We start from the raw sequence: 15,425 nt of genomic DNA, 5'->3' as shown, positions 1-15,425 counted from the left end.
GCATCTCCAGAGGGTTCCTCAGGTGGCCCTTGGGTGGTGGAAGCTCCCTGGAGGTTCTCCAGGTTGAGTTGGGTGGCCCTTGGGTGGTGACATCTCCAGAGGGTTCCTTAGGTGGCCCTTGGGTGGTGGAAGCTCCTTGGAGGTCCTCCAGGTTGAGTTGGGGTCCTTGGGTGGTGGCATCTCCAGAGGGTTCCTTAGGTGGCCCTTGGGTGGTGGAAGCTCCCTGGAGGTTCTCCAGGTTGAGTTGGGTGGCCCTTGGGTGGTGACATCTCCAGAGGGTTCCTTAGGTGGCCCTTGGGTTGTGGAAGCTCCATGGAGGTCCTCCAGGTTGAGTTGGGTGGCCCTTGGGTGGTGGTATCTCCGTGGGGTTCCTCAGGTTGGCTTTGGGTGGTGGCATCTCAGGGGGGCTCCTGGGGTGGTCCTTGGGTGGTGGCATCTCCAGAGCTTCTCCTGAGGTAGTTGTGGACCTGAAGGCCTCTCCCTGAGCTTCCCCTGAGGTAGTTGTGGACCTGGAGGCCCCTGCCTGACCTTCTCCTCCCCTCTCCCTCCCCCACAGCCTCCCCAGCCGACGCCCGCTCCATCCGCCTCTTCCTCCTCCCTCCCTCCCCGGCCGACCTCTACGTCTCCCAGAGCCCCAAGCTGCGCTGCTTGGCCACCAGCCTGCCCAGCGACGAGGGCCTGGTCCTCACCTGGAGCCACACCCCGCTGGGGGGCGGGGCCAAGGACAACCTCCGGCCCTACCCCCTCCAGCTCCGCCCCAACTTCAATGGTACCTTCACGGCCACCAGCGAGGTCCCGGTGGCCACTGCCAGCTGGGAGCGGGGGGACAGCTTCAGCTGCACCCTCAAGCACCGTGACCTCCCCTCCCCCATCACTCGCACCCTCAAGAGGAAGCAAGGTAAGGGGTGCCCTGCCCACTTCCCCCTCGTTTCCACCTCACTTCCACCCCATTCCCACAGCTTCCACCTCACTTCTGAGCATTTCCGCCCCATTTGCACCACTTCCAGACCATTTCCCACCACTTCCCCCTCACTTCTGACCCTTTCTGCCCCGTTTCCACCAGTTCCCACTAATTTCTGACACATTTCCACCTGTTTCCATCCCATTTACACCACTTCTGGCCCATTTCCCACCACTTCTGCCCCCTTTCTGCCCCATTTCCACCACATTTCCCACAACTTCTGCCTCACTTCTGCCCCGTTCTGACTATTTCCTACCCATTTCCCACTCATTTCCACCCGTTTCTGGCCCATTTTCACCACTTCCCCCTCGTTTCCCACCACTTCTGCCTCACTTCCAACCATTTCCAACCCATTTCCACCACTTCTCACTCATTTCCCCCTCACCTCCAAGCATTTCTGCCACTTCCCCCTAATTTCCGCCTCATTTCTGCCCCCTTTGCACCACCTCCGACCCATTTCCCACCACTTCCCCCTCACTTCTGACCCTTTCCATCCCATTTCCATCAGTTCCCACTAATTTCTGACATGTTTCTGCCTTGTTTCCGCCCCATTTGCACCACTTCCAGACCATTTCCCACCACTTCCCCCTCACTTCTGACCTTTTCTGCCCCATTTCCACCAGTTCCCACTAATTTCTGACACGTTTCCACCTGTTTCCATCCCATTTACACCACTTCTGGCCCATTTCCCACCACTTCTGCCCCATTTCCACCACATTTCCCACAACTTCTGCCTCACTTCCGCCCCATTCTGACTATTTCCTACCCATTTCCCACTCATTTCCACCTCATTTCCACCTGTTTCTGGCCCATTTGCACCACTTCCCCCCTCGTTTCCCACCACTTCCGCCTCACTCCCAAGCATTTCCACCCCATTTCCACCACTTCCCACTCATTTCCTCCCTATTTCTGCAATTTCCTACCACTTCTTGCCCATTTCCTACCCCCTCCACCTTACTTCCTTGCCCTCCCCCTTTCCCGTCCTTCTCTGCTCCTCCACATCACTTCCTGCCCCCCCATCCTTTTCCCTTCACTTCCTGTCCCCTCTCCCTCCCTCCTCACCGCCTCACCCCTTCCCCATCCCCTCTCCATCTCTTCCTCTCCCCCTCCAACTCACTTCCTGTGCCCCCATGCCCTTCTCCTTCCTTCCCTGCCCCCTTCACCCCCCTTCACCTCACTTCCTGCCCCTTCCATCTCCCTCCCTGCCCTCTCCCACTCACTTCCTGCCCCCTCCATCACCTTCCCTGTCCCTCCACTTCCTTTCCCCTCCCTTCCTTCCCCCTCCATCCCTCCCCACCTCCCTCCCTGCCTCCTCCACTCCCTTCCCCCCATCCCCCTCACTTCCTCCTCTCCACAGGCAAAGCCATCCCCCCAAGCGTCTTCCTCCTGGCCCCACCCTTGGAGGAGGAAGCTGTCAGCAGCTCCACCCTGGCCACCCTCACCCTCACTTGCCTGATCCGAGGCTTCTACCCCGAGGACATCTCCGTGGGGTGGCTGAAGAACCAGGAGGTCCTGGAGGCCACCAGCTACCACACCTTCCCCCCCACCAAGGAGGACCTCCCCGGGGCAGAGTCCACTTCCGCTTCCTACTTCCTCTACAGCCGCCTGGGGGTGGGGAGGGAGGAGTGGGCCCGGGGCAACACCTACGTCTGCATGGTGGTCCACCAGGGCCTGCCCTTGAGGTTCCTCCAGAGGAGCGTCAGCAAGAGGCCTGGTAGGAAGTGATGGAGAAGGTGGTGGAAATGGAGGAGGAGGAAGCAGAGGTAGGGGGGTGGAGGTGGCAAATAAAAGAAGAGTGAAGCAAGCAAAAGGGCTTTGGAGTTCTGGTTGGGGTGGGTGGTTGGGGGAGGAGGAGGAGGAGAAGATGATGGACATTTGGAGAAGGGTTGGGAGGTGGGGGAGGGGAAGCCACCAGAGATGGTGGAGAGGGATGGAGGTGGTTGGAGATGGATGGAGGAGGATGGAGGTGGATGGAGATGAATGGAGGTGGTTGGAGGCGGATGGAGAGGAATGGAGGTGGTTGGAGATGGATGGAGATGGATGGAGATGGACGGAGGTGGATGGAGGTGGTAGATGGGAATCAACCAGAGATGGTGGAAGGGGGTGGAGCTGGATGGAGATGGATGGAGGTGGATGGAGAGGGTTGGAGGTGGATGGAGAGGGTTGGAGGTGGATGGAGAGGGATGGAGCAGCATGAAGGTGGATGGGAAGCCACTGGCGAAGGATGGAGGTGGGTGGAGACTGATGGAGATGGATGGAGAGATGTAGAGAGATTGAGGTGGGGAATGGGAAGCCACAGAGATGGTTGGAGATGGTTGAAGATGGATGGCTTTGGAGGTGGATGGAGATGGATGGAGTGGGATGGAGGAAGATGGAGGTGGATGGAGAGGGATGGAGATGGATGGACAGGAATGGAGATGGATGGAGAGGGATGGAAGTAGATGGAGTGGGATGGACAGGGATGGAGATGGATGGAGATGGATGGAGGTGGATGGAGAGGGGTGGAGATGGATGGAGAGGGATGGAGGTGGATGGAGAGAGATGGAGAGGGATGGAGATGGATTGAGAGGGATGGAGAGAGATGAAAAGCAATGGAGAGGGATGGAGAGAGATGGAGAGAGATGGTGATGGATGGAGAGGGATGGAGAGAGATGGAGAGGGATGGACATGGATTCAGAGGCATGGAGAGGGATGGAGAGAGATGAAAAGGAATGGAGAGGGATGGAGAGAGATGGGGAGGGATGGAGAGAGATGGAAAGGAATGGAGAGGGATGGAGACAGATGGGGAGGGATGGAGAGAGATGGAAAGGAATGGAGAGGGATGGAGACAGATGGAGATGGATGGAGATAGATGTGGAGGGATGGATAGGGATGGAGAGAGATGGAAAGGAATGGAGAGGGATGGAGACAGATGTAGATGGATGGAGACAGATGGAGAGGGATGGAGAGGGATGGAGAGGGATGGAGTTGGATGGAGAGGGATGGAGGTGGATGGAGGTGGATGGAGAGGGATGGAGAGGGATGGAGGTGGATGCAGAGAGATGGAGGTGGATGGAGGTGGATGGAGAGGGATGGAGAGGGATGGAGGTTGGTGGAGAGGGATGGAGAGGGATGGAGGTGGATGGAGAGGGATGGAGGTGGATGGAGAGGGATGGAGAGGGATGGAGGTGGATGGAGAGGGATGGAGAGGGATGGAGAGGGATGGAGATGTCATGAGAGGGATGGAGAGGGATGGAGATGGATGGAGAGGGATGGAGAGGGATGGAGGTGGATGCAGAGAGATGGAGGTGGATGGAGGTGGATGGAGAGGGATGGAGAGGGATGGAGGTTGGTGGAGAGGGATGGAGAGGGATGGAGAGAGATGGGGAGGGATGGAGATAGATGGAGAGGGATGGAGAGAGATGGAGAGGGATGGAGGTGGATGCAGAGGGATGGAGGTGGATGGAGAGGGATGGAGGTTGGTGGAGAGGGATGGAGAAGAATGGAGGTGGATGGAGAGGGATGGAGGTGGATGGAGAGGGATGGAGGTGGATGGAGAGGGATGGAGAGGGATGGAGGTGGATGGAGAGGGATGGAGAGGGATGGAGAGGGATGGAGATGTCATGAGAGGGATGGAGAGGGATGGAGATGGATGGAGAGGGATGGAGATGGATGGAGAGGGATGGAGATGGATGGAGGTGGATGGAGAGGGATGGAGAAGGATGGAGAGGGATGGAGATGTCATGAGATGGATGGAGAGGGATGGCGAGGGATGGAGAGGGATGGAGGTGGATGGAGAGGGATGGAGGTGGATGGAGAGGGATGGAGAGGGATGGAGAGAGATAGAGAGGGATGGAGAGGGATGGAGGTGGATGGAGAGGGATGGAGAGGGATGGAGAGGGATGGAGTGGGATGGAGATGTCATGAGAGGGATGGTGAGGGATGGAGATGGATGGAGAGGGATGGAGATGGATGGAGGTGGATGGAGAGGGATGGAGAAGGATGGAGAGGGATGGAGATGTCATGAGATGGATGGAGAGGGATGGCGAGGGATGGAGAGGGATGGAGGTGGATGGAGAGGGATGGAGAGGGATGGAGAGGGATGGAGGTGGATGGAGAGGGATGGAGGTGGATGGAGAGGGATGGAGAAGGATGGAGAGGGATGGAGATGGATGGAGGTGGATGGAGGGGGATGGAGATGGATGGAGATGGATGGAGGTGGATGGAGAGGGATGGAGAAGGATGGAGAGGGATGGAGATGTCATGAGATGGATGGAGAGGGATGGCGAGGGATGGAGAGGGATGGAGGTGGATGGAGAGGGATGGAGAGGGATGGAGAGGGATGGAGAGGGACAGAGAGGAATGGAGGTGGATGGAGAGAGATGGAGAGGGATGGAGGTTGATCGAGAGGGATGGAGGTGGATGGAGAGGGACAGAGAGGGATGGAGGTGGATGGAGAGGGATGGAGATGGATGGAGGTGGATGGAGAGGGATGGAGAAGGATGGAGAGGGATGGAGAGGGATGGAGATGTCATGAGATGGATGGAGAGGGATGGAGTGGGATGTAGGTGGAAGGAGAAGAATGGAGAGGGATGGAGAGTGATGGATGTTGATCGAGAGGGATGGAGGGGGAAGGAGAGGGACAGAGAGGGATGGAGGTGGATGGAGAGGGATAGAGATGGATGGAGGTGGATGGAGAGGGATGGAGATGGATGGAGAGAGATGGAGAGGGATGGAGCTGAATGGAGTGGGATGGAGAGGGATGGAGATGTCATGAGATGGATGGAGAGGGATGGCGAGGGATGGAGAGGGATGGAGGTGGATGGAGAGGGATGGAGGTGGATGGAGAGGGACAGAGAGGGATGGAGAGGGACGGAGGTGGATGGAGCTGAATGGAGAGGGATGGAGGTGGATGGAGAGGGATGGAGGTGGATAGAGAGGGATGGAGGTGTCATGAGATGGATGGAGAGGTATGGAGAGGGATGGAGAGGCATGGAGGTGGATGGAGAGGGATGGAGAGGGATGGAGATGTCATGAGATGGATGGAGAGGGATGGAGAGGGATGGAGCTGAATGGAGAGGGATGGAGGTTGGTGGAGAGGGATGGAGAGGGATGGAGAGGGATGGAGAGGGATGGAGGTGTCATGAGGTGGATGGAGAGGGATGGAGAGGGATGGAGCTGAATGGAGAGGGATGGAGGTTGGTGGAGAGGGATGGAGAGGGATGGAGAGGCATGGAGGTGGATGGAGCTGAATGGAGAGGGATGGAGGTTGGTGGAGAGGGATGGAGAGGGATGGAGAGGGATGGAGGTGTCATGAGGTGGATGGAGAGGGATGGAGAGGGATGGAGCTGAATGGAGAGGGATGGAGGTTGGTGGAGAGGGATGGAGAGGGATGGAGAGGCATGGAGGTGGATGGAGCTGAATGGAGAGGGATGGAGGTGGATGGAGAGGGATGGAGAGGGATGGAGGTGTCATGAGGTGGATGGAGAGGGATGGAGAGGGATGGAGGTGTCATGAGGTGAATGGAGAGGGATGGAGAGGGATGGAGCTGAATGGAGAGGGATGGAGTTTGGTGGAGAGGGATGGAGAGGGATGGAGAGGGATGGAGATGTCATGAGGTGGATGGAGAGGGATGGAGGTGGATGGAGCTGAATGGAGAGGGATGGAGGTGGATGGAGAGGGATGGAGGTGTTATGAGATGGATGGAGAGGGATGGAGAGGCATGGAGAGGCATGGAGGTGGATGGAGAGGGATGGAGAGGGATGGAGAGGGATGGAGAGGGATGCTGGTGGTTGGAGGTGGTGGGTGGAAGCCTCCAGAGATGTGTGGATGGTAGACACCAGCCATGGTTGGAGGGATGGACATGGTTGGATGGGAGGAGCTCGGCAGATGGTGGATGGGAAGCCAGCAGAGATGGCTGGGGGTGGTGGGAGGGTGGTGGAGGTGGTGGAGGGAGGACCACAAGAAGATGGTGGAGGGGCTGGGGAGCCACCAGAGCTGCCTGGGGCTGGTGGCTGGAGATGGAAGCCACCAGAGATGGTTGGATGGAGATAGAGATGATGGTTGGGAAGCCACAAGAGATGGTTGGAGGTGGTGGATGGATGGACACCAGAAGATGGTTGAGTGGCTGGGTAGCCACGAGTGATGCTTGGAGATGGTGGATGGAGGCGGAGATAGAGGTGGAGATGGAGATGGAGATGGAGATGGTTGGATGGAGATGGAAGTGGAGAGGGAGATGGAGATGGAGATGGAGATGGAGATGGAGATGGAGATGGAGATGGAGATGGAGATGGAGATGGAGATGGAGATGGAGATGGAGATGGAGATGGAAGCCACCAGAGAAGCTTGGATGGATGGATGGAGATGGAAGCCACCAGAGATGATTGGATGGAGGTGGAGATGGTGGCTGGGAAGCCACCAGAGATGCTTGGAGCTGCTGGATGGAAGTGGAGATGGAGATGGAGATGGAGATGATGGAGATGGAAATGGAGATGATGGAGATGATGGAGATGGAGATGGAAGCCACCAGAGATGGTTTGAGGTGGTGGATGGAGATGGGAGCCTCCAGAGATGGTTGGATGGAGATGGAGATGATGGCTGGGAAGCCACCAGAGATGCTTGGAGGTGGTGGATGGAGATGGAAGCCACCAGAGATGGTTGGATGGAGGTGGAGATGGTGGCTGGGAAGCCACCTGAGATGCTTGGACCTGCTGGATGGAAGTGGAGATGGAGGTGGAGATGGAGATGGAGATGGAGGTGGAGATGGAGATGGAGGTGGAGATGGAGATGGAGATGGAGATGGAGATGGAGATGGAGATGGAGATGGAGATGGAGATGGAGATGGAAGCCACCAGAGATGGTTTGAGGTGGTGGATGGAGATGGGAGCCTCCAGAGATGGTTGGATGGAGATGGAGATGATGGCTGGGAAGCCACCAGAGATGCTTGGAGCTGCTGGATGGAAGTGGAGATGGAGATGGAGATGGAGATGGAGATGGAGATGGAGATGGAGATGGAGATGGAGATGGAGATGGAAGCCACCAGAGATGCTTGGATGGATAGATGGAGATGGAGGTGGAGGTGGAGATGGAGATGGTTGGATGGAGGTGGAGATAATGGCTGGGAAGCCACCAGAGATGCTTGGAAGTGGTGGATGGAGATGGAAGCCACCAGAGATGGTTGGATGGAGGTGGAGATGGTGGCTGGGAAGCCACCAGAGATGCTTGGAGGTGGTGGATGGAGATGGATGGAGGTGGAATCCACCAGGGATGGATGGAGATAGTGGATGGATGGACACCAGAAGATGGTTGAGTGGCTGGGAAGCCACCAGAGGTGCTTGGAGCTGCAGGATGGAGGTGGAGGTGGAGATGGAAGCCACCAGAGATGCTTGTATGGATGTATGGAGGTGGAGATGGAGGTGGAGGTGGAGATGAAGATGGTTGGATGGAGATGGAGAGGGAGAAGGAGATGGTTGGATGGAGATGGAGGTCGAGGTCAAGATGGGGATGGAAGCCACCAGAGATGCTTGGAGTTAGCTCCTAAGGGTGGCTCCAAGAGAGGAGGAGAAAACCTCAAGGCCCAAGGTGGACCTTTGACCTTCTCCTCCTCTTCCTCCTCCCCCCTTTAGAGTTCCACCTCCCAGAGGACCTCTGCGCCGCTGACTCTGAGGTGGCCACAGGGCCTTGGGACACCGTGGGAGTCTTCATCCTCCTCTTCCTCCTCAGTGTCTTCTACAGTGCCACCATCACCCTCCTCAAGGTGGGGCCAGGATCTCTGGAGGGCCTCCTGGGTGGAGGTCCAAGGTGGTGGGGGGAGAGGGCTGGAGTTCCTCAGGGGTGGAGGTCCATGAGTGGAGGTCTGGAGGTCCAAGATGGAGGCCTGGAGGTCCAAGATGGAGGTATGGAGGTCCTCATGGTGGAGGTCCAAGGGTGGAGGTCTGGCGGTCCAACATGGAGGCCTGGAGGTCCAAGAGTAGAGGTCTAGAGGTCCCCATGGGAGGAGATCTTCATATTGGAGGCCTGGAGGTCCAAGGGTAGAGGTCTGGAGGCCCTCATGGGTGAAGGTCCAAGGGTGGAGGTGTGGAGGTCCAAGATGGAGGTCCAGACATCCAAGGGTGGAGGTCTGTAGGTCCTCATGGGTGGAGGTCAAGGGTGGAGGTCTGGAGGCCCTCATGGCTGCAGGTCCAAGGGTGGAGGTGTGGAGGTCCAAGATGGAGGCTTGGAGGTCCTCATGGGTAGAGGTCAGGAGGTCTCAGGTCCTCTTCCTTCTCCCCTTAGGTCAAGTGGATCCTGGCCTCCATCATCCACCTCAAGCCCAGCCCTGGGCCCCACTACCCCACCAGGGGTGTGGCCTAGAGGGGCGTGGCCACCATGATGTCATCGAAGCCTGGACCAATGAGGGAGGCTGGAGGGGGTGGAGCTTACTTTTGGGCCCAAACCAGCTGAATTTGGGGCCTGAAATTCCACTTCTGAGGCCTAGGTTCTGATCTAGGTCTAAACTGGCTATTTTGGGGCCAAAAACGTCCATTTTGGGGCTTTTTGGAACTGTTTGCCTGATTTGGCCTCATTTAGCCCCAAAATGCCACTTCTGAGGCCTAGTTGGGACTGGAGAGGCCTAAAAGGGACATTTTGGGGCCAAAAAGGTCAATTTGGGGGCTTTTTGGAGGTCTTTGCCTGATTTTGCCTCATTTAGCCCCAGAATTTGAGGCCCAGTTTGGGCTGCAGAGGCTCAAATTGGGTACTTTGGGGCCAAAAAGGTCCATTTTGGGGCTTTTTGGAGCTGTTTGCCTGATTTGGCCTCATTTAGCCCCAAAATTCCGCTTCTGAGGTCTAGGTTCTGCCCTAGGCCTAAAATGGTCATTTTGGGGCAAAAAAGATCAATTTTGGGGCTTTTTGGAGCTCTTTGCCTGATTTTGGCCTCATTTAGGCCCAAAATTCCACTTCTGAGGCCTGGGTTCTGCCCTAGGCCTAAATTGGCTATTTTGGGGCAAAAAAGATCAATTTTGGGGCTTTTTGGAGCTCTTTGCCTGATTTTGGCCTCATTTAGGCCCAAAATTCCACTTCTGAGGCCTGGGTTCTGCCCTAGGCCTAAATTGGCTATTTTGGGGCAAAAAAGGTCAGTTTTGGGGCTTTTTGGAGCTCTTTGCCTGATTTGGCCTCATTTAGGCCCAAAATTCCACTTCTGAGGCCTGGGTTCTGCCCTAGGCCTAAATTGGCTATTTTGGGTCAAAAAAGGTCAGTTTTGGGGCTTTTTGGAGCTCTTTGCCTGATTTGGCCTCATTTAGGCCCAAAATTCCACTTCTGAGGCCTGGGTTCTGCCCTAGGCCTAAATTGGCTATTTTGGGTCAAAAAAGGTCTATTTTGGGGCAAAAAAGGTCTATTTTGGGGCTTTTTGGAGCTCTTTGCCTGATTTTGGCCTCATTTAGCTCCAAAATTCCACTTCTGAGGTCTAGTTGGGACTGGAGAGGCCTAAAAGGGACATTTTGGTGTCCAAAAAGGTCAATTTGGGGTCAGCAGGCTGAAAATGTGGAGGTTTTTTGGGGGGAAAAGGAGGGGGTTTGGTGAAAAATGCTCTTTTTCGTGCAAGAAACTTCATTTTTGGGGCAAAGGGGGGAAAAGTCTTCATTTGGGGGCAAAAAGATCCTTTTTGGGGGGGGAAAGCCTTTATTAAGGGGGTTAAAAATCTTTATTTTGGGGCAAAAATCCTTATTTTGGGGGTAACCCAAAATCTTTCTTTTTGAGGTGAAAAGTCTTTATTTTGGGGGTCAAAAAGTTCCCTTTTTGGGGGGTGAAATAATCCTTATTTTGGGGTAAAAAAGTCCTTCTTTTGTGGGTAATAAAAGCTTTAGTTTTGGGGTGAAAAATCCTTGGTTTGGGGTAAAAAAGAAAATCTATACATTGAGGGTAAAAATTTCCTTATTTGGGGGGGTAAAAAAAGATCTTTATTTTGGGGCAAAAAATCCTTATTTTGGGAGGTAAAAAAAAAATCTTCATTTCTGCGGTTAAAATAACCTTGTTTTGGGGTAAAAAAGGTTTATTTTGGGGTTAAAAATCCTTATTTTGGGGTAAAAGAAGTCTTTGTTTTGGGGGCTAAAATGTCCTTATTTGGGGGGTAAAACCATCTGTATTTCTGAGGTCTTTCTTTTGGGGTCAAAAATCCTTAATTTGAGGAGTTTAAAAAACTCTATTTCTGAGGTAAAAAGAACCTTTATTTTGGGGCAAAAATCCTCATTTTGGGGGTAAAAAATGTCTTTACTTTGGGGGTAAAGAGGTCCTTTTGGGGGGGGGGGTAAAAACATCTTTATTTGGGGGAAAAATCCTTATTTGGGGGGTAAGAAAACTCTGTATTTCTGAGGTTAAAAATATCTTTGTTTTGGGGCAAAAATCCTTATTTGGGGGTAAAAACCTCTTTATTTCTGAGGTGAAAAATGGTCTTTATTTTGGGGTAAAAACCCTTATTTGGGGGTTTAAAAATTCTGCATTTCTGAGGTTAAACATCTTTATCTTGGGGCAAAAAAATTGGGGGTAAAAAAGGTCTTTACTTTGGGGGTTAAAATTTCCTTATTTGGGGAGCAAAATCATATTTATTTTGGGGTAAAAAATTGTTATTTGGGGGTTTAAAAATCTTCATTTCTGAGGCAAAAAGCAGTCTTTATTTTGGGCTGAAAAATCCTTAATTTGGGGTAAAAAATGATCTTTATTTTTGGGGTTAAAAAGCCTTACTTTGGGGTAAAACAAAATCTGTATTTCTGAGGTGAAAACCATCTATGTTTTGAGGAAAATGAATCCTTATTTTGGGTTAAAAAATCTCTATTTTGGGGGTAAAAAATGTCCTTATTTTGGGGGGCAAACCCACCTTTATTTGGGGGCAAGAAAAGTCTTTATTTTGGGGTAAAAATAGTTATTTTGGGGTAAAAAATAGTTATTTTGGAGTAGAAATTCATATGTTGTGGTAAAAAACCTTATTTGGGGGTAAAAAGTCATATTTGGGGGTAAAACTTGGTTTTGGGGTAAAACTCTTTATTTTGGGGTAAAACTCTGAGTTTGGGGTAAAACTCTTTGGGTTTGGGGTAAAAAGTCTTATTTGGGGGTAAAACTCTGGGTTTGGGGTAAAACATTGGTTTGGTGCAAAACTCTTTGGTTTGGGGTAAAACTCTTTATTTTGGGGTAAAACTCTGGTTTTGGGGTAAAACTCATTAGTTTGGGGTAAAACTCTGTGTTTGGGGTAAAACTCATTGGTTTGGGGTAAAACTTTTTATTTTGGGGTAAAACTCTCTGAGTTTGGTGTAAAACCCCACCTGGCTGCAGCCTCCCTGCAGGGAGCTGTGGAGAGCAATGAGGTCTCCCCTGAGCCTCCTCTTCTCCAGGCTAAGCAACCCCAGCTCCCTCAGCCTCTCCTCACAGGGCTGTGCTCCAGACCCCTCCCCAGCTCTGTTGCCCTTCTCTGGACACCTTCCAGCAGCTCAACCTCCTTCCTGACCTGAGGAGCCCAGAACTGGACACAGGACTCAAGGTGTGGCCTGAGCAGTGCTGAGCACAGGGCACAATGACCTCCCTGCTCCTGCTGGCCACACTGCTCCTGATGCAGGCCAGGATGCCCTTGGCCTTCTTGGCCCCCTGGGCACACTGCTGGCTCCTGTTCAGTCTACCATCCACCAGCACCCCCAGGTCCCTCTCTGCCTGGCTGCTCTCAGCCACTCTGACCCCAGCCTGTAGCTCTGCCTGGGGTTGCTGTGGCCAATGTGCAGCACCTGGCACTTGGATGTGTTCAATCTCCTGCCCTTGGCCTCTGCCCATCTGTCCAGCCTGTCCAGGTCCCTCTGCAGAGCTCTCCTGCCCTCTAACAGCTCAACTCCTGCCCCCAGCTTGCTGTCAGCTACAAACCTACTGCTGATGGACTCCATCCCCTCCTCCAGATCATCAATGAAGATATTGATCAGGCTGGGGCCCAGCACTGATCCCTGGGGCACACCACTGGTGCCTGGCCGCCAGCTGGCTGTGGCACCATTCACCACCACTCTCTGGGCTCAGCCTCCAGCCAGTTCCTCATCCAGCTCAGAGAGCTGCTGTCCCAGCCAGGGGCTGACTGCATTGGGGCTTGCCCTTCCCTCCCCACCCCCACCCCAGCTGCTCAGGGAGGGCTTTTTTTGGGTCAAAATAGGCAAATTTGGGGTGTTTCAGGGAGGGGTTGTTTGGTGCTGTGAAAATAGCTATTTTGGGGCACCTCAGAGTAGGGGAATTTGGGTAAACAGGCCAGAAATGAGTCACTCTGGGGGGGGAATGAGGCGATGTGGGGAGAAAAGCAGCAGGTTTGAGGTGAAAACAAGGAGTTTTGGGGTAGGATTCAGCGTTTTCTGCTTAAGGGCTTTGGTTTGTGGTTGAAAAAGGTCATTTTGGGGCAAAAAGCCTTTGTTTTGGGCAAAGCTCCTGAGTTGGGCAGGGAAAGGGCTTCGTTTTGGGGTCAAATCATTGATTTTTGGGGGGAAAGTCTGCATTTTGGGGTGAAATCAGTGATTTGGGTCAATAAGTCTTAATTTTGGGGTAAAAAGCTTTGATTTGGTAGGGGGAAACTTCTCCTTTTTTTAAGTTAAAAAATGTCCAATTTTGGTAAAATTTTCTCTTTCTGATCATCTTTTGGGGGTAGAAGTTTTCATTTTTGTTTATTTTGGGGTTTAAAAGTCCTTTTTTTGGTTAAAATCCTGAATTCTAGGTTAAAAATCACATTTTGATGTAAAAAGTCTTTAATTGGGGGTAAAAAAGTCCCTTTTTAGGTTAAAATCCTTAATTTTTGGGTAAAAATCGATTTTGAGGTTAAAAACTATTTGGGGGTAAACAATATTATGTTGGGTTAAAAACCTTAATTTTAGGGTAAAAATCCCATTTTGAGGTTAAAAAGTCTTTCCTTTGGGGTAAAAAACTCCTTTTTGAGTAAAAATTCCTTATTTTAGGTTAAAAATCCTTAATTTCAGGTTAAAAAATCCTATTCTGGGATGAAAAAGTCTTCCTTTTGGGGCTAAAAAAGTCCTTTTTGGCTTAAAATCCTTATTTTTAAGGTAAAAATCCTATTTTGAGGTTAAGAAAACCTTTGGGATAAAAAATTCCTTTTCTGGGGTAAAATATGCTCAATTTTAGGTAAAAGCTCCTATTTGGGGGTTAAAAAAGCTTTGTTTGGGGTAACAGGAATCAATTCCTGGGGGTAAAATAATCTTTGAGGAAAAAAATTCATTTTTTAGAGAGGGATAAAAAATCTTATGTGGGGGCAAAAAAAGTCAAACTTTTGGGGTAAAAAATCCATTTCTGGGGCAAAAAGTCTTCAGTTTGGGGTAAAAATCTTTACTTTTTGTTAAAATATTATTTAGGGGTAAAAATTGTTTCTTTTGGGGTGAAAAACTGTATTTTGGGGTAAACATGTTCTTTAGGGGTGACAAATCTCTGGGGGTAAAAAAAAATCATCATTTGGGGGCAGAAAGTTCCTTTTTGGGGGTAAAAAAGTGTTAATTTGGAGTAAAAAGTCTTATTTGGGGGTAAAAAGTCTTAATTTGGTGTAAAAAGACTTAATTGTTAAAAAGTCTTAATTTGGGGGTAAAGATGTCTTATTTGGGGCTAAAAAGAATCTCCATTTTGGCATTCAAAAGGGTTTTGGGGCAAAAAAAAAGTCCTTTTTTTGGGAGGTAAAAAAAGTTCCTTTTGGGGCTACCAAATATTTTGGGGTCAAAAAACTTAATTTGGAGTAAAAGATCTTTGGTTTGGGGCCAAAACCTCCTTCTTTGGGCAAAAAAAAATCTTCATTTGGGGGTTCAAAAGCTCCATTGGAACAGCAAAAAGGTCCTCATTTTAAGGCCAAAAAAACTTCATTTTAGGCCTGAAAGGTTTTTGTCTCAACCCAGCTGCTCAGGGAGGGCTTTTTTTGGGGCAAAATAGGCAAATTTGGGATGTTTCAGGGAGGGGTTGTTTGGTGCTGTGAAAATAGCTATTTTGGGGCACCTCAGAGTAGGGGAATTTGGGGTAAACAGGCCAGAAATGAGTCATTCTGGGGGGGGGAATGAGGTGATGTGGGGAGAAAAGCAGCAGGTTTGGGGCGGAAAACAAGGAGTTTTGGGGTAGGATTCAGCGTGTCTGCTTAAGGGCTTTGGTTTGTGGTTGAAAAAGGTCATTTTGGGACAAAAAGCTTTGGTTTGGGGCAAAAAGCTTTGGTTTGGGGCAAAAAGCCTTTGTTTGGGATGAAGCTCCTGAGTTGAGTGGGGAAAAGGCTTCGTTTTGGGGTCAAATCATTGATTTGGGGGGAAAAGTCTTCATTTTGGGGTGAAGTCATTGATTTGGTAGGCGGAAACTTCTTTTTTTGTAGTTAAAAATGTTCAATTTTGGTAAAATTATGGTTTTTTTAATCATCTTTTTGGAGTGGAAGTTTTCATTTTTGCTTTTTTCGGGGGTTAAAAAGTCCCTTTTTGGGTAAAATCCTGACTTGTCGGTTAGAAAACTTATTTTGAGG

At 51.4% G+C, this 15,425-nt stretch overlaps 1 gene segment (V, D, J or C); it reads left to right on the top strand.

Annotated features, from left to right (window-relative positions):
- Nucleotides 1-2,785, top strand: part of LOC137457903 (Ig gamma chain C region-like) — a 31,086-nt gene extending 28,301 nt beyond the window's left edge. The window contains 2 exon segments of the C gene segment in view: nt 557-898; nt 2,319-2,785. Of these exon segments, the coding sequence occupies nt 557-898; nt 2,319-2,686 (710 nt within the window).
- Nucleotides 2,786-15,425: the final 12,640 nt, after the last annotated feature.

This window comes from Melanerpes formicivorus, unplaced genomic scaffold, assembly GCF_026170545.1.
Source record: "Melanerpes formicivorus ecotype bairdi unplaced genomic scaffold, bMelFor1.0.p_v2 SCAF_208, whole genome shotgun sequence".
Classification (NCBI taxonomy): domain Eukaryota; kingdom Metazoa; phylum Chordata; class Aves; order Piciformes; family Picidae; genus Melanerpes; species Melanerpes formicivorus.
Note: the sequence above shows the minus strand (reverse complement) of the source record. Positions and strands in the feature narration are given on the sequence as shown.